Source organism: Megalopta genalis, chromosome 1, assembly GCF_051020955.1.
Source record: "Megalopta genalis isolate 19385.01 chromosome 1, iyMegGena1_principal, whole genome shotgun sequence".
Taxonomy (NCBI): domain Eukaryota; kingdom Metazoa; phylum Arthropoda; class Insecta; order Hymenoptera; family Halictidae; genus Megalopta; species Megalopta genalis.
The window spans coordinates 41,699,458-41,723,393 of record NC_135013.1 but is presented as its reverse complement, the minus strand read 5'-3'; the positions used below and the strand labels follow the sequence as shown (position 1 = coordinate 41,723,393).

The following is a 23,936-nucleotide window of genomic DNA, read 5'->3' as shown; positions in this document are numbered from 1 at the left end:
TGAATCTAATATTATAATCTATATTATAATCTATAAATTACCTTTTCTGTTTCTTATCCAAACCCAACTGAAACAAAAAATAACTCCTCTAAGTCAGGATCAAAAACATGCTTCAAATCCGTTTCAAATTTTAATTATCTGAATGGTGATTACACATATAAGAGAGGACACTAGAACAATTGACTTTAACAATACATTTGAAGGTCATCGGAATCAGCTGGATGTACCGTCTCGTAAATGATTAGCAATTCTAGCTGAACGATTAAATATATATCTACGAGATACCACGAGATACTACAAGATCCTTGAATGATTTCTTTCGATTTTATCCTCCGTGTTACACAACTGTGTTTATCTCAAAATTCGTAATTATACAGAACATAAGTTTCCAGAAGAGAATCGAACACGTAATTAATTCGCAAATTATTAACCTTGGTAATAAAATGCAAGGTAATCCGTTTAATTGGACTGGATGGAATATTTCGCGAGGGATTGAAGTTATTAAAAACTTGTTTTCATAAAAGTTGCTTGGTATAGAGGGGGACGTTAGATGGTACAAACAATGTTTCCACAGATATGGTGATGGGGGGATATTGAAGTCAAATTAATATTTTTAAATGGAACCCTGTATCTTTTTATCCATAATATAGCGGCGTTTGTTGAGATGAATACAATGATCTACGACGTGATATTATTCCAAGTAGTAAAATGAGAGAGAGATATATAAATATGTGATCCAGCTAGCCGTATCGAATAATGCCAATTCGACTGTGTCCTATCTCGAACCTCTTCACTCCCTTCTTAGGTTTCTTAGGCTCGTGCTTTTAGTTTCTTACCCTACAGTCAGTCTGAGAAGTGTCTTCAGTAAGTCAAGAAATCACGAAAAGAAACAGAAAAAACCAGAAAAGGAAAACAGAAACAGTGTAAACCCTCACAAAATCCAAATCCAGTTAAACGGATTACCCTGTATAGTGCAAGTATATTCCAATGAAATAACCTTGGTTATTAAGACAAATATATGAAGTTTTTCAAACAATTAATCGCTAAATGTTTGTGAGATTACTAAAAACTAGTTTCAACAAAATACTGAGATTAATCGTGCCCTTCATAAAAAGATATGATAAAAACGTTTCAAGGAACTCATTGAAAAGTTTTCCTACTATTGTACTTTTATCTGTCAGTGAATCATTGACGACTGATCAGAAATGTCTCAGTGCATTCCTGTTAAGGTGCAACGAGGTCTAGACTTTACTATGTTGCGCACAAATACCATTGTTAACACTATAAATCGGATTCAGTATTAACGTGAAAATACATCAAGATTAATATACAGGCAGGGTGTGTGCTAAGTTTTCCTGTCAAAGTGCCAGCATATTTTGCAAGTAAGAAAAAATATCATATAAACGTAAATTTATAAAAGTTTTGTTAAAATATTCGATAAAAAGCGCAAAATGAAAACAAATTGCTACATCACAAAATCAAAAATATGTAAAAAAAAATTACATGATCGTAATTTTTAATTGAATGAAGCATTTTTCAATAATTCAGAACTTATTCGAAATGTTTTCTATTGTTGTAATTGCAAAATTAGCATTTACAAAATATTTAATTTATTTCATTCGAAAATTTTTGTTTTTGCGTCTCTTTTGTTTCAGTGACCGTGTTATCTTTTTGTATTCATATTTATCACATCTTAGTCTTTGCTTAGTAAACTTTTTCCTGCAATACGGTAACGAGCAAACAGTCTGCGATGATCTCTAGCAGTAAATACTACTTATGTAAATAGGTCAGATAAATGTTGACATTTTGTTTTTATTTTAATCAAGAATTTATAAAATTTCGTTTGCACAGCAGTTTCTTCCACTTTTAATCGTAGAATATTATGATTGTTTGAAGAGAAAAATTTGGATCACCCTGTATATGTAGTGAAACCACTAGTATTTGAAGAAAGTTTCTTGTGTATAGAAACTAACCCAAATGCTTTAATAATAATTATTTTTCTTGTTACTTTTTAAAAATTATTATAAGATGAATTCTTTTAAATCCAGCAATTTATTTAAATAGTTAAAAGTGTATAAAGAATTACAAACAGCTATGCTCAAGTACTTTCCATTCTTTTCTATTATTTAACAAGATATTTAATAATATTTAATACTAAAGATGTTTAAGAAGCTTACACAAATTTTAAGTTAACCTTAAAATAATTAATTAAACAGAAATTGAATATGTTAGAAAATCAGGGAGAATGGAGAAACTTTGTTCAGTTACTAGCTCGTCTGTAAATCATACACAATTTTCCAGTTATAAGAAAGCGCGTAATGCAATTAAATTTGCATTTCCTGATGTTGAATTATCTAATGTATGTAAATTATGTAAATATTTAATGTAATGTAAAAGAGGAATAGAGAAGCCTTCAGAAGGATCCAATATATTACACTCATAACGTGTCATAAAGTGTCATCCATAATCTTATTTTTATTAAATAGACAATATTTACATGAAACAGTGTACAAACAAAAGTTTATTGTTTACGATTTCTATATCATTGACCAAAGATAATCATTCCCATATGTACCTGCGTAGTCCAATGACAGAGACAATGACTATAGAGTACTATACACGACAGGTTGATTCTTGACGTCACATGGCAGACTTAGAGGGGATGATTGAATTTCGTTGTGGTTGTCAACAGTATGGTTCTGTGGAGCAGTTTCTGATGCACGGTGTGAGGAAAAATACGCGCAGATCCAGTGGAACGATAATTCGATCGTCGCAAATTAATTTTTCAATGACAATTCACGTCGGTCAACTCATTCAGCTATACGCTGCCAGCTGAATGAAGAAACTTTCTTAACCTATAAATGTGCTGGTATGCACTCTGCAAAGTCACTGTACTATAACCCGAATACTATCAGAGCTTCGCAAATTTTTAGTGTTATTTTCGTAAATCTTATACATTGTTGTCACAAAAATGGCCGACAAGCTGGAACGTCTCAGGTATGTAAAAATAAATGTACGTTCCTTTGCCACGGTCGCGTATCTTATCTTAATCTATAAATTTTTCCATAATTCCAAATTGACTTTCGTCGAGCAATTGGTATTTTATGTTGTGACTCAAAATGATGAATTAAATTTTAAATGACAAGTCTAAATATTTTTATTTATTGTACGAGATTTTTATTTTATTCATTGTTTGTGTTTTGCAATCAATTGCAAGTAAATTAAATACTTAATATCTGCTACATATTTTAGGATATACTTTGTCACATGGAATGTGGCAACAAAGTATCCCGAAGAAGACTTATATCAGCTTCTTGATGTTAACCATAATATTCCTCCAAAAACAATGCCAGATTTATATTTTGTTGGGTGAATATAAAATATAATATATAAATTATTATCGCATATGAAATAATGAAGCTAACAAAACAAATTAGGTTGCAGGAAGTGAAAGCACAACCACAAAATATGTTATTAAATATGATGTTTGATGACCCATGGACTAAAGCTTTTAGGTAAGCACTTTAAAGTATTTGAAAGATAATAGTTAAAAATCGAATTGCTTTCATAAATTTAAAATTTCTTTTTTGAAGACAACGTAATTTTAAATATACATTAATTATATTTCTCAGGGATGTATTAAAAAAATATGGCTATGTGAAAGTATGTACACAACGCTTACAGGGTATAGTATTAATTGCATTCTGTTTGCGAAAACATATCACTCATTTAAGATTAATGGAAGCTCAGTATACGCGAACTGGTTTTGGGGGCATGTGGGTAAGAAGAATCTTCCTGATTACATAGATCTTCATTAAAACACCTTTAATAAGTATTTGTTATTCAGGGTAACAAGGGGGCAGTCAGTATCAGATTAAATATATATGGCATCAGTATGTGTGTTGTGAATACACACTTGACAGCTCATGATCATTTATTGGCAGACAGAATATCAGATTATAATACAATACTCGCAAACCATACTTTTAGTTGCGCAGACACATCAAAGATATTATATCATGAGTATGTATATATAATTTTTTTACAAGATGACCATCCTAATAAAGATGATGATCCTAATAATATTGTCTTTTATGTAGCTATATATTTTGGATCGGTGACCTAAATTTCCGACTGTATGGAGAAGACTTAACAGCTACAGATATTAACATGAGGGTTAAAAAAGATCAACTAAAATGCTTATTAGATAGAGATCAACTAAAAAGGGTAATGGCAAGTGGAGAAGCTTTTGCGGAATTGAATGAAAATGTTATTACATTTCCACCTACATACAAATATGAATTTGCTTCTCAAGAATTTGATCTCAAGTAAGACGAATTCCATTTTCTATTGATAATTTTCCAACGTTAATTTTCTTAACTAAAGTTTGTTATATAGACGTAGACCATCTTGGACTGATAGAATTTTATACAAAGTGAATGCTGATGTATATGATGATGTAAAACTTAGTGCAACTCAGCATAGTTACAAAAGTCATTCCAGTTACATACAATCAGATCACAAACCGGTCACAGGGGAATTTGATATTGTTGTAAGATATCTTTTGTGATGTAGAAATAGGTGAAAGGAAATAATTCAATCGTTGCATAATAAAATTCAATTTATAGGTCAGACCCATAGTGCCAGATCACGGTGTAGAGTTCCAACCTGTAACACAATGGTTCATTGATGAAGAAAATTCTGTATCATATAGACTGTTGGGAGATTCTAGACCTACCAGTTGTGATTGGGTTGGTCTCTTCCATAATGATTTTTCTAGTTTAGACGATTACATTGTCTACGAATACGTAGGCAGAGGTAAAATTATATCTTTTTATATAATTTTATATATTTATATATTTTTGTGAATTTACAAAAATTTTTCTTTAGGTAAAGCGCCTTTTGAACGTCATGCAATTACAGAACGAATTTACTTCAGCGATACAGCGCTACGTTCACCGGGAATGTACCAATTGGTTTATGTTGCTCAAAGTGGGAATCTACTTGGAATTTTAGGCGTTAGTCCACCGTTTCCAGGTCACCGCAGACCATAGAACAACGGTTGAACACAATATTTGGCTGCATACAATTACAACTTGTGTATATGCAGAAGCACATACAATAACTGTGTGCACATCTATCGTATCCAGTGACCAATTTCACATAAGAATTAGATGTTTTTATTGTGAATATGAATCATTTTATTTAAATTTTGTAACTCTTTGAAGTTCAATATTTTGTATTCCTTTACAAAATATTGAAGTAACAATGTGTCTATATTTTTTAATCTGGATCATACAAAAAATCCATTGCATTCAAAATGTGCGATATACATACGCGAAATTTATTTAGAGGCATACTCACAGATGGACTGTTTTGGGCTGACCGTAAAAGGAAACTATTCACTTTAATAATAGCCAACTTTACTGTGGGCATGTTTCGGGATTAAATTCTGCGTATGCACGTAATCGGACGATTGAAGGTTCAAATGCACTGTGATGTCACATAATATCGCTTTAACAAAATTTAAAGAGTGAATACAGTTTACTTAGAAATTATAGCTATTAAATGGAGAAAAATATTTTCACGTTACTGTATTATTTACTAATATTGCGTGTTTCTCAGATTACCGCTAGTAAATGTTGTGTGCAATATATTTATATTTTTTAACAGTTTTTTAATTAGTTCTATTAGTCGATAGTGTTTTATGAAACTATAAACATACTTGCATTCCAGAATTCTGAAGGGCGCAGTATCTGTTGAATAATACGGAAATATTTGTGACGGTATAGAGTTATGTAGAAAGCTATATGTACTCAGAATTTGGTACCTGATTTTTGCTTTTTGGGTTATAGCCCGGAAGCATTATTACTTAAATGTTTTACGCTTTAGAGCTTAGATGAATTTGCCGACGTGTTTTTGAGCACTTATCGCTTGTGCACGCGTGCATAACATTTGAATATTAGTTGAACACATTTTTCGACTGGGTTGGAAAAATTGTTACAACGGTTTGGTTGTACAAACCTGCGTATTTTATTTTTATAGTGCGTAGAAACGCATGGAGACGAACAAACATACATTATGGTATAAATGGGGATGCAAATAAAGAACAATATTTTTTACTTGCCAAGCTGATTATTTTATCCTATGTAGAATTAGAATTAGAGAAAAAAAGTAGCAATATTTAAAATAAAACATTTATTTCATAAATTAAAAGTAAGCAAATAACTTAGGAGCTTTACATTAAAATATATAAATTCATTTGGTACTACAATTACGAAACCTAAGATACAAAATCTTTGTAATAGTGAAGTAAAATATAAAGAATGTAGATAAATAATGTGGAATTGTTGCAATACATAGGATGAATCATCTATGATTAAAACTGAAAGTACTTTTGATACTTTTGTTAATACAAAAGGAATTATAAGGAAAAACACTTTCAGTTTACTTTACTTTTTCCTCGAGGTCGTACTTTTCATAATTTCAATAATAATTTCTATTTCTACATTGTAGTTGATAAAAAATACATATATTTTATTAAGTAGAACTTGTAATAATTTCGAAAAGTGTGACTTTTATCAACTACTTTTAGAAATATATGAACAGCTTTGAAACTTTGGAAAACAGTATGGCCATGAGAGGAAAATATTTTTAAGTTTTTATCTTAGATGACTCACCCATAACATTTGGTATACTGTACAAACATGTATGTTCGCATATTCTTTGTTTTTTACAAGTCATGTTCAGTAAGTATTTATCAGAAAATTCGAACAAAGGAATGTCGAGAGTAGATCATGTACATCTCGACGACGCAATACTTTCCAAAACCCCGAACACTTTAGGGTTGTAATAAACAGAGAAAATAGACACACAGTAGGACTAGAAGTTGCTTTTAATAGGCACTGTTTTGGCAAGCGTCCTTATGACAACATAGTATTTTTGAGCAATACAGCTGAAACATTATAACAAATATTTCTTGTAATAATTTCATCAACCTCATCTACGCATATATTCTTACACGCTTGTTATGTTTAATTTGAACATAATATTTCTCAAACAATATATTATTACTTTGCATTTGATCCCAGAATACTGTATTGTTTTCCAGGTGATTTGATGAGTTTGCATGAAACTATCAGTACTAATTGTAGGTTTACTCACTGGCTATTGTTGGTGTTTGATTTTATATCATGCAACATGAAAAACAATTATGTATCTTGAAATACTGAAAGACGCTTCAACATTGTTATATTGGCTTCCAAAAGCGTGAATGTATAATGTAAGGTCCGAATGCAGCTTATCTCGTTTCTCATAGTTATGCAATGAGCCTACGAATATCACAACTTGCATATGTATTGTAAAACGAGTTGCAGACGTTTTTATATAACCAGACATTCCTCAGAAACATGTTATTTTCATCCAAAAACACGAACTTGAATTTATTTTGAACGCAGTTTCAAAATCCACGGAAAATTATGAAATTGCAATTGAAGATCAAGTTCGTTTTCACAGTCCCTGAAAATATAATTTAAGAGTTTTTTTTATCAATGTTTATACAAAATGTGCATGACGCACCGGGTGAAATTAAGAATAATAATATACACGTAAAGTCATGTTTTGCTGAAATGCAAACTCATAAATTAAAAATTGGGCTTTCGTTCGCATACGTTCAACTTTCGAAGAAGCTGTGTACTTATATATTATTAATAAATCACTGTCGCCCTTACTGTACAATAAATTATAAACATTTCTACCAAGATATAACACTGCATAAAATTTCATGTACAGTAATTAAAGAATATATTCGAACATCGTTTAAATAAATCTTGTACACTTTATATACATGTTACTTCGTTAAGAACAAATAAGGAGTTACGTACATCGAACAAAATTGTTTCAGAATCTTTTTCATGTATAAAAACATGTTTCATTACTATTGTCATTTCAGAGCATACGAACTTGACAGTAGTTTTTGAAAATTTCATTGAAAAATGTAAAAATGTGATGGAAAAATGATGTCTATAGTACCAGAAGTTCTTTGTCAATTTTGTCGGAATAAGAATAATATTTTTCTAAAGTAAGCACTAGTAAATACTTTTTGCTACGTTTCTGAAATTTTATTTTGGAAAGTAGCAGTTATTTACAACAGAATATGCGATTATCAATGTCACTTGTCTTTTATTTTAAAGAAAAGCTATTCTTGGCACTATTTTGAAAATACTATTTTGTGAAACACTTGCACAAAATTTTCACAAACGTTTCAATAAAATTTTGGAAAAATCGACTATCGTATTAAACACCCAATTCTCTTGAAGTATCTCCTTAATTTGAATATTTTCGTTATTCACTGTACATGAAAAACAGCCTAATGTAAAATAAATTACTCGCTTTTCATGGTTGATCAAGAAAACCTGAGGAGCTCATCGATTTCGTCAGATTTTCGACGGTTCTTAAACTTTAGGTGAGAAGGCACTACAATGTCTCTTCGCAGGAACTTTAACACAATTCGTGGCAGTAGAGTTACAACGATCGTAGCGTGCACTGGGTAGAAGTTGCAATTATGCTCACGGAATGATCGTTTGTCTAGGCACAGTATCGCCGTTTAACATCGGAAGCAGATACAATTCCATGCTTCCAGCTTGCGGTGGTGTCGTGTCTATACCACGAAGCTGTTGTATCCTGTGCCAGACGAAGTCTCTTTGTGGTCTTCGTATCACGAACAAACCGAACACAAGAACACCTTGAAGAGCGTTCACCAGGTCCAACATGGACCAGTCGAACGAGTCTGCGTCGATGAACCAGGATATCAGCTCCATTGTCCAGTTCAGACCTATCAGGAAGAAAATGATCAAACTGACGATAGCCATCCTGGTGTAACGTCGGAGGAGGCTTCGATCTTGACGATCCGTTTCCTCGTTCCTTGCTAAGCGTCTCAAGTCGAGATCCTTCTGATACTTCGATAGTTTAATGAATGTCAGAATGAAAAGAGTCACGTTTCCGAGAAGCAGCAATCCAACCGGCACATAGAAGTACGGCATTGCTTCATCGCTTGCTGTGAAACAAATAGGAAAAATAAAAGTCAAGCAATTGCAATTTGCAATGTTTTAGTTAAATCATCGAAGTGAATTCAAATATTTTTCAAGTACATTTAGATACACCGACTGATAGTTGTAATTAAATATTTTAACTGTACAATAATTTTTCTATTCGTGGTTACATGTTGCAGTATTGACAGAAAATAAGTAAAATTTAAAGCTTTATGAAAATTTTAAAAATTTAAGAATGTAGACGTATTATTTTCAACTTATAGGTGTTATTAAATAAAGAACGGATTACTTGATTGCTGTTACTTGCAGCGAGCACAAACAATTTTTATTTTGTTTAATAATTACTAATTGAAAGATAACAATACTATTTGCTAAAAAGCGAATATGTTCGCAGGTTTGAGGTTCATTTTATATATTATATATATGTATAAGTGAAATGAAAGTCACATAATATTTTGTGAAAATCGAGTTCGAAAAGCCTTGGTTATACGCTTGACTATGTCTTGATGCAAAGCATATCTCAATAGACGATCATTTCCTTGCATCTGTAAATATTGATAATGGCGTAACACGTTTCTGTAGTGTTAGTTCTATTATCTTCTTCAAAGTTGTATGCTTATCCAGTGATTACGTAGATACGATACTATTGCACATTACGAAATACATGAAATGATGTGAAGTAAAGTAAAATCAACGAAGCAGTAGGCTGTACGTAAAAAATGCCGACTATTGTTTACCAAATGGACAATTACCTTGTTGTAAATTAGCTTGCACAATTTATAGCGTGTTTAAACGTCAGTTTACTTTGCTTTTTCGATAGTTAAATTATGTAATTGAATTTATCCAGTCAATTTATCGACTGCAATAATACCGTGTGCGTAGCAAATTGTAATAATGCATCGATACCAACGCGAATGCGTTGCTTTAATATCATATTATTGTCGTATATATTACCTTGCTTTGCGTTCTACATATATTGTAGCCTATGTATTCTATGCAGCTCTACGTTCTATATTTAGCGAAATCGAATCTAGCAAGGACAAATTAGATTTAAAACATTCGATGGAACTTACATTCGAACCAGCAACTTTCCTTGCTGATCTTTGGCTTCACGTAAGTGGCAGGTATCGTTGGGCTAAGATCCATGATCATCGAGACGAGAATAAGTATCACCGGGGGACCCCAACACCATAACGAGTACCAAAAGAACAACGTTTCTGCCTTCATCCTGTTGGTTTCGCGTTTCACGTGGCTGCGTACCAGTGACCACATTTCGATGCACATCGCATTTAGCCAAAAGAAGCAGGCAACGAAGGAGAACTGGATAACAAACGCTGAAAAAGTCAATTGTTTCTTAATTGCTCCCCAATGAGCACCGATCAATCCCCCGATGGAATTACTTGTTACATCATTTTAAGTTTAATATTCTATCGATCACGCAATGTACAGTGAAGAAATGTGATGCGATGTGGGAACAGTATTTTTTAATGGTCGAATGATCGTCGTCGGTTTGTTCTGCGGTTTGCACTTTACGATTATGTTTGTTTCATTCGTTTTTGCTACCAGAGGCTCATATTTTATAAGAAATTAGGTTTATACACGCGTTGGAGAAATAAAAAGCTTGTAGCTTCAGTAATTGTAAGTGTTACGTCACGAAAACTCGCGGGTAATGAAAGAAGACGCTTCTTTCATTAGACGCTTCTAACAATTTAGAAGCTACGTTGCTTGAAGTACCATTTTGTAAATTAAATTTCAAGTTTTATGTATTGTTATTCATTATTATATATTCATGTTGATTTCTATAATACTGCTCGAGTTACAATTTTTTGAAAATTTCTCGACGTTTCTAACTTGGAAAGTTTGAACAATATCGAGCCGTTAAAAATCGCTTCGACATATGGGACAATAAAAATCCATCGTTTTTGAATAAAGTACGATAACTTTAATATGCTTGAAGTGCCTATGTGTATAAAACTGATACAAACGTAAATATGTAAACTTAAAGACTACAGGAAGTACTATCGGATTGAATCGCGTGCAATGTACATACTCCATTACAAGATCAAAAGACTAATAGCCGTAAGATAATCATCGAAAAAAAAAACGAACGTGACAGCGATAACCTCCTCCTGACGGAGATAAAATTCACAACCTTAGTTCTCACAGAAAATTCAATTTATGGCCCGCGAAATCATAATGATACGAGGCACACGTATTATAAATAATTTAATTTTATCAAGAAGGATAACAGCCAATGACAACATACGTTTATCTGCAGTCGATGGATTAAGAAATATCAGATTAGTGACTCACAACATGATTGATGTAAAGCCGATATAGTGTTAAAATTCCGATTCAGAGTTTCATGAAATAAGCACGACTTTTTGTTCTTGAAAATGCACCAACGATTTTATGTATTTGTAACAAAAATTTGTAGACAAAACGGACAACGAAAATACTAGAAATGTTTGCGAACCTTGTTGCGTTATTTTCAACGTACCAAAACAATTACAAGTTGAAACGATTTTCTATCTCATTTACGTTACTCGGAACTGATGCAGAAAATTTGTATTTTCCATAAAAGTCCTCAGTCTAGTAATAGTGTTTCATAACTAGAATGCGGATGTACTATGCGACTTCGTAATACAGTACTGCAGTATCAAGAATTTTATTCTGCGTACAAATGTGTCACGTAAAACTGCGTGAAAAAAATTTTATTTTACTGTTTCTTGCAGAATAGAAATCATCAATAATAACGAAAACTGGATCTTTATGCAAAATAAAAATTGTTCGCGTATGTTGTTGAAAACAGGAGGCGCTTAAGGATTTTTATGTTTCTTCAATAATTTTGTTCAGATGAAAATAATACAAAAGTACTTTAGAATTCGTCAAATGTCTGCACAGTTTTATATTTATATCATTTATTCATTTTTATAGTCTAGTAATTTTATGAATATAAGGCATGCCCAAATTTTCAACATAAAACATTTTACAACATTGTTATCCTTCGACCGTTTAAATGTTGCCACTGTTTTAAATTGCACCTAATCGTTCTCATAAATGCATAAAATCCGCAGTCTAGTAAGAACTCAAAATAATAGCACTGCGATAACGGTAAACTTCTCGTGTGGTTCATGAAAGAATTCAATGGAAGTGAACGTGTCGAAGCGATTCCATTCAGTCGGATTGGTAAATGGTATATCAAAAGGTGCATTTCATGGTACTCTTACCTATACTGGTGCAGGCTTGATCCGATAAATGCGCACTTCCCAGCTGCGTTATCGCCAGCGTAGAAAAAGCGAGTGCTAAACAACCGCAGTAACGGCACAGTGCTTTTCCATAGACGTCCCTTAATTGCGGCGTGATGGTGTACGCGGCGATAGTGAGAATTAAAAACGGCACCGATATTAAGAGGCCGCAGGTGTAGAAGGTGTACCGGGAATCCGCGGCAACTATTAAACGTTCTGGAATCATCGATGTTAATCTTACCGTGGAGAATCAATGGAAACATATTTTATTTAAATGATACCACTGATCCCTTACCCTCCGGAAAGCATACGAAAGTTTTTAATCCGATCTCCGGGACGATCTCCATGCAGTAATCGACGGCAGGCATCAACATCGATGGTTCATGATGCGGCGCAAACACGGAGCCGTTCACCAATAAATAACTATTGTCATCGCTGGTTTCGTCTGGGTCCAGCATATATCTGAAACAAAAGTATTTATAAGTAACAAAGGTACAATTACCATGCGGCGGGAGAGTTCTGTGAATTATTAACGGGAAAACCTGCATCCGATACGGAATTTCCTGCTTGCTCGCGGAATTACAAATTGTAAAACAGTTCTACATGTTCTTTTTTTCAAATTGTAATTTTAATTCAGTACGAAATTGTTAATACTCAACTTTCTGTTTCCCTTTTTACGCAATCAAAGTTTAATTATCGCATATTTTGTAATTGATTGACATGTAATTGGTTGACATGGGTATTTGTATAATTTTACTCTTATATGAATCATTGTTTACTGGAATGTATCCAGTGCAGGTTGACAATTTAGTATTCTGGCTTCAATTGTGTGAAAAATGCTTATAATTTATTTGAAACTAAACTACAACGTATAGTTTATAAAACTTCATTTTACTGTTTTATTCGTTCGGCGTCGTTGCAATCGCAAACGCGTGCATTCATTCTTTCAGGAAGTATTTCTAATAACTTTTTAGTGATGAAACTGCGACGTGTTAGTTAATAAAACTTCATTTTATTGTTTTATTCGTTTGAATTCGTTGTAAATGCAAGTGCACGCGTTCGCTCATTGAGGAAGCGTTTCTAACCATTTTTTAGATTAAAAATACGATGAATGTTTAATTGAGACATTCGTTTTACTATGTTTTATTCATTTGAATACGAATACATTATAGATGCAGATACATGCATTCACTATTTCATTGTGACAGATACGTTTCATTCGCGTGCTTGCAAATGATCGATGAAACTACTAAAATTTCATTTTTCACTGTCCGAAACGTTTAAACAATCTATTTATTTCTGGTTTTTATGTAAAATTACTAATAACTTGTTAAAATATGTACAAATCAAACACTTTGGAAAACTATTCATTTTTTTATATAATTGCAAAACAATTGGATTTCATTAAATCGATCACAATATTTTAAATTGTATAATTGCCCAAAGCATTGTTATCAGAATCGTATGTATATTGCGAAAGCGTTTACCGGTTAAGGTGACTTTTTAATACCCGTTTATAATTTACATTCGAATCGGTAAACATTGATAATTATCATTGAAATAGTATTGCAGTTGACTGTCTAGTAGATAAAGTGAAACTGAATTATTCATCGTATATTCTCAAAAGTGGATATCCAATAAATCTGTCTGATTTGTTTTGCCATTGAAAAGGAAACTAGTTAAATAAAGCTGCGTTAAATAAAACTATATTAAATAAAAGGAGACTAGGTAAACGTTGTCGAATATGTGACAACGGTTTTTGTATACTCGGTATACATAAAGCATAATGACTGAAATACGTTTAATCAAGTCTCTCAAATTACTTGAACATTTAACGATGTCTAATGGTCGCGAAGAATGTTACGCGTCAAGACTCACCTTTTGTATTTACAAGGATCTCCAGTGATCGCGACAAACGTGCTGTGTTCGTCGCCGGGAATCTCGTAGCCGCTTTTGTTGAAATTATAAAATATCGGAGAGAAATTGTACTCGGCTGTGGAATGGATTACACCGCAGACCGCGGTATTGGTTCCATTTTTTATGAAAACTTCGCCATCCGGACAGCACTTTGAAACCAATGGTAAATTTGTATATTCTTCTGGTATTGCGGTCCCATTTTCCTATAAAACGAAAATAAAAAAGCCTCGTTGTTAATTACCGTTATCATTATCAGTTGTCAGTTTCATTCATGAATTGTGTACGAGTACACGCAATATATTACAATCTATGAGTATTGAAAAAGATACAAGACGAAGAATCATTCCAAGAAAATCAATTCACGAGAAATAGATAATATTTATCAAGTGAACAGAACTTATAAGTTCCGGAATTTTTCAATGAATTAAATAAATACTGTGAATTGCGACGGTCTCCGTACGACGATTTCCTACACAACGTAATTAATTTTTCATGTTTATGCACACTATATTAATCTTGACATTGAATTATCTATTCAAGTGTACGTAGATACTTGAATGTTAACCAATCTGCATGATTTTTCATAAAGAAAAATTTCGTATATTTTGACGTAATTACCCATTGCACGTTGACTTGCATGCTAAAGAGAATAGAAACCAGAATCTTGCGAGTATTGCATAGCGCTTTCAGTAAAGTATTTACCAAATTTTCGACTGAAGTAAGTAATCACGAAAATACATACGATGCCGTAAAACGTGTGTCATTTAGCATGAATATTCATTGAAGTCATTATAATTTTCTTGGAAACATATTCTTTTCATTTAATAAATATGTGTCAGCTCGAGACGAATTAATTAACCGAATAATTGGTAAAATTTAACCCCAGAAATTCCTACGAGATCAAAGTGATTTAATTAACGAAATTGAAACTAGGAAGTTAAGATTTATCGTAGTGGATGATATTTGAATTCTTTTGCATTCTAATTATTCCTAATTATTTGCTTGGATATATTACAGTAAAAATGAATTTTGAAATCTAGTCAAAATTTGGGGTCACTCTTATGAGACTGACGCGATACTCGACGTGTCAAGCTATAAAAAGCTGCAAGCATTTCAATTTTCGTGTTTTATTAACTTCTAACGGAACAACTCGTGTCACAGCAGTTAACCCTTTGCACTTCGTTGGCGCCGCTGTGGCGATATTCATAATCTGTTGCTTCCTAGCAATATATATATATATCAGAAATTCTATTTCATTTACATTAGAGTGAAGCATATCTTTTCATAGAAGTCAGGTTTGGTTTTCAAGGGTTTTGCTAGGAAAGTTAAAGTTGTCGATGTCATAAAATAATTTTCAGAGAATGAAGAGTTAATTTGAGTATATGATAATTAAGTCGTGATCTTTTTCTCTGGTGTTTAGAATGTTTAAACTAAATTAAGTAAAATTAACAACTTGCTAGGATTCATAAATAAATACGTTTACATTAGTTCTTATGAATATCAAGAATAATTTATTACATAAGAATAATATTTACCTTTTATTTAAAGAAATTTCTATCGAAAATATAAATAATAACCATTCTTTATTTTGAGTTTTTTTTAAGTGAGTTTGTTGTAAAAAACACAAAGTATAAGTTTAACCTTCTAGTGTTGACCAAATTTTGTATGGCTTGTTTCGCAAAGTGATAAGACGTCAAATTGACGTATGCCACCAGTTGTATGTTAATACAGACGATTAATGAAGACGAAATTTCTTCGTTTCAAAGATGCTTCAAAATAAGTAACATAAGAACTCTCAGAATTCTAATGCATAATAAAACATCATATTGATTAATAATGTTACTCAAATAACAAAAAAGATATTTCCAGTGAAAATAACGATATTTATCGAATTTTTTGAATTTACTAATGTACAACATAAATTTCCGAGGAATTCTCGCGTTTGTAACATAATGCAGAAAAAATGTATGTTTATATAAAGATGCACAATTGAAACTTTTTATTCTTTACGTACAAAAATATGAAATATTAATAAAGATTCATAATTTAAACATTTATTTCTTCTGATTTAGAATATTTCCATTCTAATATTTCCATTTAGCAATTTATTGAGTGCAAGCATATTTTGTAATGTAAAAATTGTTTTTATTTATAATATGACTATTTTTAATAACATCTTAAAATTCTCATTCAAGTGCAAAGAGTTAACAAACTAAAAATGTCTACAAAGCAAATAATAAACGAAGCAAAATAAATTAAACAAAACAACAGTAAACACTGCTTCGTGCACTTTTTCGTTAGTAGAATTGCAGTAAATCCGAAAGCGACTGTGTGCCACTGTTATTATATGCTTGACACGCATATTTGTACTTCTGCGAAGTAATGATAATTGACCACTTAGACGTAAATTTCCAAAATCACTGTAGTTGTGATCTAAGAAATATATTTCTTAGCAGTTGAATGTATCTTGTTAAGCAAGTGAATTTAATTCAATAATCTACACAGATAGCGAGAACGTTGAAATTAATTTGTACTCTACATTTTTTCTTCAAGCAAAATTTCGAAATTGATTATGTCATTTCACTTTCTCCACGGAGAGCTTCCAAATCCGTCAAAATTTCTTTAGAGACTCAGACTCTACTAATTATTACATAATGATTACTAAGGCTAAGAGTATAAGAACGCGTTTCCAAAATTTGCTCGAACAATTTTGGGAAACGCTTGCAAATTTCAGTATTCGGTTCTAAAATATCAAAATTCTTCTTCTACCGTACTCCGATAACTCTACTTAATTAACTCTGTCTAGGTCAGTATACTTATGAGGTCGCGTTCCGATTTACCGTGTCTTCAAATCTAATTTCAGTTTTAGCCACACAGGTATTTCTTTCTCCTGTTTTTTTATACGCCATCAAAGAAGTCCTACGTCGTGACATCCAACTCTGTATTCACATATCAAGGTAAATTCAATTCTTTTATCACTAAATCCACCGAGCCGGTCAAAGTGGCTAATTTCACATCTCTTATTTTAGAATCGTTAAAATTATAATTATCTCTCCGCAGGAACTGACAGAATTATTTTCTTAATCCACAAGCACACGTTCCGATAAATATAGCGGGAAATCAAGATAAACGCATTTTTGCCACCGTTATGAAAGAACGCAATTCACTTTTACTGCCTGGTAGGTTTAACGTTAAAAATTGTAAAATCAACGGTGAATTATATCTAGCTATTAATATTTCCTGGTTTCGAGTTGCACAAATTTCTGTATACCCGTATTAACGCTTTACCTGCCGCCAGCCTATTAATACCAGGCTTTTCAGTTATCGTTATGTACGTAAGAGAAGCTCAATAATTTTCTTTTAAATAACAATTTCACAGGAGAAGTTATCGCACAATATACCGGATAGTATGTTGACATGTTTTAAAATGCAATAATTTGTTTAAAACTGAACGTCAACCGATTCCAATAAAATTTTCAGCATGCATATAAGTTACCGAGATCTACGAAAGACACTGTTTAAATTTTCATTATAGGCTCGGATAAAAATGTTACAAAACGAGTGTGTTTGTACTTGTTTTTACCATTTCAAGTAGTAATGGAATTTAATGGAATTTAACAGAATTTAATAAAATTTAATAGAATTTAGAGAATAGAGCTTAGAATTAATAGAATTTAATAGAATAGCAAAATTAGAAACAAAATTACTTTAATCATTGTCTAGTATACTGTTCCCTCTATCTTCTAAAAAAAAATTCAAGTCACTTGACCCAGTTTTCAGAATGTTATTACGTTTTGAAAGGTGTCAACATACTTTCCGGCGCGAGTGCAAATCCAGATAATTTATCGATGTATCAATAAAATTGCTGTTCCTTCCGAGATATTTGTTAAGAAATTCCCATCTGTCGATCGTCGATCTATCGATCTTAAAACTGCTGATGGATAAAGTGAGAAAATTCGGACCGTAAAAGGTTAAATCTACCCACCCGAGGAATCCAGTATATCGTCGGCGTTTCATCTTTCACGCGATCATAGCAAACGGCCAGGTCCCAGAGAAGAATGTGCATCAACACTAACAATGATTTCGTATTTCCAGGCATTGTTCTTCGAAAGCTTTTGCGCTCTGGCTCTGCCGACACGCACTGTAAAACTTTTACAACGTTTCACGGATGCGCGCGAACCAGTTCCACCACCGATGTTTAACTTTTATGCTTTCTCTCTTCGCTTCGTCGATCAAAATTTCTGGCTTGGTCGTCAAGTGTCGAAGAACACGGACAGCGAGAAAATTTGGAGCTTCCGATACGTCAGCAACATCTTCGATCCGTCATAATCTCCCGTGTGCGATCCTCTCGATTATCCGACCGAGGTTTGTATACTTGGCACAGTCGTCGGATACGCGAAATCTCTTCTCCTAGATTTATGGCGAACTGTTCCGGGTATCTGATCAAGTTTATTTGATCGGCACACGCGCCCGTTTTACGAGTGACCCGAACTACATGAATCAAGAAGTCTCCTCGGTGCTCCTCGTTTGAGATTCAACGTATTAATAGATATACTTCCTTGAGACCTCCGAGCACTATCGATCCAGAAATTCTTCACTGATTATTGTCACGTTGTTATCGATTGAAGACCCAACGATCACCGAGATAATAGCAATCTGCTCGCCGGACACGAGTATCGTAATCGATATAATAAAATACGATTCTCCCAGGTCCGCGCGTTTTCCAGCGACTTAGCGTAACGCACAAGCTGGATTCAGTCGGTGGTCGATCAAAGACGATTATGATCGATTCCGAATTTGGATGCAGCTTTCTAAACCCTGAAACATGTGATAGTTACGTTATTCGATGATCGCTCTCTGTTACTGTTTCATTTATTATCGGTGACAGCGATCTGTTATTGTTAGCCACTTGTACTATTACTATACTTCTACTATTATATTATATTTGTACTATTATACTATTATACTTGTACTATTGCTATATTTCTCCATAATTCGCGCTCAAATTGCGCACAAAAATAGACAATTGAGAAGAGATATGATTATTCGAGCCTTACGGCTCGTTTTAACAGTTACCGATTGTCAACAACTATAAAAACGAGACACAAAGCTCGAATAATCGTATATCTTCTTCCCAAATTGTCCACTTTTGTGCGCAATCTGAGCGCGATTTAGAGAGAAATTACTATATATGGAACTCTCTTTTGCAAATGAGGACCCCGAAATTGTTGCAATCAATTGAATCACTTTATGTTATTCTTGTATCAATAAAATGGTACGGTAAGCCTCCTTGAACGTTGGTACTTGCAAAATACTTATACAGTTTTAGCATAAATTCGTGAATATTAACTTAAAGAAATTGTTTTTTTACATCTTACTTGATTAAATGTACTTTACTAGAGCAACGACACTACACCATGTCATACGCAATGTTTTATTCAATGTTTAATCGTTCTAAGCAATGACGAGATTTATTTAAACTTCGTACGGTTTCCATTACAATATATGTATATACAATCAGTCACGAAAGTGTTCGCATATCTTTTAAAACGTAATAATTTGTTTCGAACTGGACTGAAGAACTTGAATTTTTTCTTAGATGATAAACACAATGACGAAAATGCTATTTTCAAATTTGCTATTTACTTGGAATGACAAAAACAAACAAAAACATTCTCGTTTTTAAGTTTTTTATATGAGCCTATAACGACGATTTAAAAAATGCCTTTCGTAAATCAATTTCGACACGACTTTTGACACTTTCGATCAGGAACTGTAGAAATCTCGTTTTTTTTTAATCTTTCAACACGTCCAGCTTGACTCTGGATTAACCGGTTTCGTTGAAATTTTAAGCTCAGATGAAAATGTTAAAAAACGCGAGTTAATTACTTTTTTATCATTCCAAGTAATAGCAAAATTTAAAAAAAAGTATTTTATCATTCTAGACATCGTCTAAAATTATTCAAGTTATTTAGTTCAGTTTTAAGAAACTTTCGTGGCCGACTATGTTTGAGTGAGGAAGTTTATCAAAAGAATTGCTTATAGAAACATTTTTATATCATTTTGGACCGGTTTCGTAGTTCTAATATTAATTGCATTAGTAATTTTTGTTCTATTTTCCGGTTCATACATTCTTACCGATAAAAATGTTTAAATTAAACGAAACTTATGCCCTTCGATGTTTTAAAACAATAACCCTGAACATAAACTCACTTTCTACGCAAACTCCGATTGAGATAGCGACAACTATTTTGCAAATATCCGTTATCTAGGAAGATCACCGCATGAAAAACGATTTCCACAAAATGATTGATAGTTTCATAACGATCGAAATTAATCCACCTCAGCGAACTATTACTAAACCGATAAGAGCGCTAAATCGATCGAGTCATTCTGATTAGACGATAGCCGATCGATAAGAGAACTTTCGGAAAAAATGTTTAACGTCATCTCGAAACGACAGCGAGTCTGATGAATGAATGGTCGTTGACCTACGTTTCCCGCTATTTCGTTGGCAAAACTCGCGACTAGATGTGCACGCTGAAACCACGATCGTGCTGCATCGAACATTGTTCCCCGGATTCTCGCACCGGCTATTAACCATACCGGTTACTGTCGCGCAACCGTGACGACAGAATAATGCTGCCGGCACGCGTGATTAACAAGAAACGACAGAAACCGACAGAACTGTCCGTCGATACACTTACTTATTTCATTTTCTCCGATTCGTTCGATATCCAGCCGAAGAGATCGGCACAGGTGAATCGTGTAAATTCAAGGTCCGTAGACTTTCGACCTGTCGAGATCGAAGCGATCGTCTGGATCGAAAACGATGGCTTCTGCCTGCCGCGGCGTTTATTATCACAGAATCCGGGGCAAACTACAAACACCCGCAATCACGGAATTTCGAAGATAAGAAACGATTTTTCGCTGTAATCTGGGTAGACGATTTCGGCCGTTGGAATTCCCTCGAACTGGTTTCACCCAGGAATGTAACTTTAATTGCACTATCTGAAAGGGATCAGACACGCCGGCTCATCGGGACGGAGAGAGAGACAGAGTCTAAAAGAAATTCACGTGGTTCACCGATCGACGTTCCGGAACACACTGACCGTAGCCTCCGAGGCACGAGTCTTTATCTATCGGTGCACGATTTCTCGTAAGATGCACACATCATCAAAGATTCAGTAGACCGGTGCCGTAATTGCAGGTCTTTACGGTGAGTTATAATACCTTGAACTGAGCTTCGAAAAGAATGATACGTGCACGGGAAAAGATTCTGAGAAGGATACTACTAAAAATACGAAATTGTAGCGACATCGGTTATTACTGAACTGCGGATTTTTTAGCAAAATTAAGATCGTCTACGTTCACACTGATACGTAGGTCCGATGAAAAGTTAGTTATTTTAATCAGTTATACACGATAGAAAGATGTTCTCCAATTCTTTCGTCTTCACGTTTTTGTGTTTCCTTTAATAATTTTGATCGGAAATTCGAAAGCCTATTTATTATTAGACTTGTGACTTATATACTTGTAAAATTAGACTGCTGATCTTTTTGCAAGGTAAAAATTCTCTGCAGCAATTGCGAGGAACAACGCTCTAGTAAACAATTACTTCTTCGTTTAACTAAGTATAATAACTCAATGATAATGTGTCAATATTCCCCACTCAATATTTGTACTATTTTATACGTTATTTACATGTTTCTAACACATAAATGTATTGTAAACATGCGCAAGCTGTAAATTAAAAATGAGCTAGGATCTCTGTACAAACTGATTTGTTTCATGGAAATGAATATGATTTTCGCTAAAAATGGATTTCTTATTTTTCGGAAAATATGTTTTAATAAAAATATTAAATATGTTTTAATTTAGCTTTAATGAATTATTGTATAGTGTAAAATATTAATGCAGTTTGAAAATGTTTGAATACGTATGAAACTAAATATTAAAATAATTTAATTTTGATGCTATTTCTTATGTATTAATATATGTAATAATTCACTTATACTGTAGAACGGTTATCAAAGTAATTAATTTATTCTCGTTACAGTTGAAAGAAAAATATTGCTTATTATTTTTTTTTAATATTGCTTTTTTTTAACATTAACTAATTTTAATATAATTATCAATGTACACGTATTCCTTCTCACCCCCCCCCCCAACTGTATTTTTTAAGAATATAGATGTTAAAAAACTAGAGTATATAAGAAGTTACTCTACATAATAATCTATAATAACAAAGTCACAAATTCCGATATGAATTGATATATTAAAACATTAATTTATAAGCCAGGAAGCCTTATAAAAAGTTAAGAAAGCAGTAAATAATTACGTACATTAGAAAATAATTAGGAGATATAATTTCCTTGCAGGCAACGTTAACATAAAGAATTTTATTCGCTTTTAATTTACATTTATCTATTTGTTACAAATTCGTGATCACATTTTTATTACATTATGATACTCGCTATACCACACGTTATTATCGTTTAAATACACTTTATATATTTTTAGATTGACTCATTATATGCGGTAGAAGTTAATTATTGTTCCCCGAAGTTAATGATTCTTTTAATCGTTTCAATAAATTCGATAAAATGACCAGCATACATACATAGAAAACTGTAATTTCTACGGTACACTCTCAATCGTTCATCGTGCTTTTTATAGATCGACTCTCACTTTTTATAGATCTTACGGCTACCTATGTATATAGCAGCAAATACAGAGTTTCCAATTAAAATTAAAAACTTTCACGGGCTCGCATTATCGTCAATTAATTTGCACCATTAACTCTTACTTACATAGTTCATTTCTTCAATAAGAATTTTGCTCGTGAACACTTTGACTGTTACGCCACAACCTCAAAATTTCACAAAATTATAGAGTTTCATAGAATCGAAGCATTTCATTTAATTAAATTAAAATTGTAAAATTAAGTTGCATGGCATCAATTACTTTTGCAATATCCTTACGTTTTGCGGGTCCCAAGCAAACCGAGAAGACATACTAGATTAGAGTAACAATTAATTCGGTCATAAAAAAAAGCGTGACACGATGGTCAAAGCGTTCAAGCATAAACTAATGGGAAATTGCAATGTTTCATTTCGTTATATTTTATAGAATGCAACAGAAGTAACCAATGATTTCACAGTTTAATTTCCGAGGATATTTCTAGAAAGCAGTCGATCTGGTAGTACGCAAACCGATCAATGGATAAACAAACCGACGCAATTGTTCATTGTACGATGAAAATTTGCGGAATGCGAGTACGCAAGCGCGAAACGAACGTTTTCGCGAAACGTTTCGGAAAGCGGAAAGCCGGCGATGTTCGCGGAATCGGTCAGCTTCCCTGTCCACCGTCCTCATTGAAAATACCTTTAATTGTTATCGGTGGTGTGACGTAACATCGAAGAAATTTTTCTATTATCGACGCTGATACGACGTGGGCGTGACTCGGACAACGGATATAGTAACACACGTGACGAAAAAGGAACTCGAGTCTTGAACTCTGATACAAATACCTTTTCGACGAATCGTAAGTTTCATCGGCCGTTTCTGCGAATTCGTTGTTCACCCGATCGACGGGGAAACTACCGTACGTATCTTATTCGGTGATTTACGCGATATTGGCAGCTCGCAGAAGCCCGCGGTTGCAACTGCGAATGCAAACAAAAGCTCGCCTCTAATTCGAACAAAAGCAGAAATAGAG

General features: G+C 33.2%; 3 protein-coding genes across 6 annotated transcripts in view; 2 read left to right on the top strand and 1 right to left on the bottom strand.

The window, feature by feature from the left end:
- LOC117218683 (uncharacterized) overlaps positions 1–2,830 on the top strand; it is a 32,431-nt gene extending 29,601 nt beyond the window's left edge. The window contains exons 8-9 of one of the 3 annotated variants that reach the window (XR_013035766.1): positions 1,334–1,382; positions 2,693–2,817. The gene's annotated coding sequence lies outside the window, so the exon portion shown is untranslated. Of the gene's footprint in view, positions 1–1,333; positions 1,383–2,626 lie in introns of all 3 variants that reach the window. The other 2 variants (XR_004489820.2, XR_013035755.1) reach the window with 2 other exon arrangements.
- Positions 2,681–6,122, top strand: LOC117218684 (inositol polyphosphate 5-phosphatase K). The gene is made up of 9 exons (XM_033467233.2): positions 2,681–2,997; positions 3,253–3,369; positions 3,438–3,515; positions 3,633–3,780; positions 3,848–4,023; positions 4,101–4,328; positions 4,399–4,552; positions 4,629–4,818; positions 4,891–6,122. Exons 1-9 carry the CDS (start codon positions 2,972–2,974, stop codon positions 5,052–5,054), a joined length of 1,281 nt encoding a protein of 426 aa, XP_033323124.2. The 5' UTR covers positions 2,681–2,971; the 3' UTR covers positions 5,055–6,122.
- Positions 6,123–6,183: 61 nt separating this feature from the next.
- On the bottom strand, positions 6,184–21,310 carry LOC117218682 (G-protein coupled receptor Mth2). Of its 2 annotated transcripts, XM_033467230.2 has the most exons (7): positions 20,923–21,310; positions 18,201–19,033; positions 14,177–14,418; positions 12,594–12,760; positions 12,281–12,514; positions 10,124–10,384; positions 6,184–9,055 (listed from the first exon to the last, which is right to left on the bottom strand). In XM_033467230.2, the coding sequence occupies exons 2-7, from the start codon at positions 18,312–18,314 to the stop codon at positions 8,568–8,570; spliced, it is 1,506 nt and encodes a 501-aa protein (XP_033323121.2). In that variant the 5' UTR covers positions 18,315–19,033; positions 20,923–21,310; the 3' UTR covers positions 6,184–8,567. The 2 variants fall into 2 exon arrangements, with proteins under 2 accessions (XP_033323121.2, XP_033323122.2); XM_033467231.2 differs by lacking the exon at positions 20,923–21,310 and having other exon boundaries at positions 18,201–19,147.
- Positions 21,311–23,936: the final 2,626 nt, after the last annotated feature.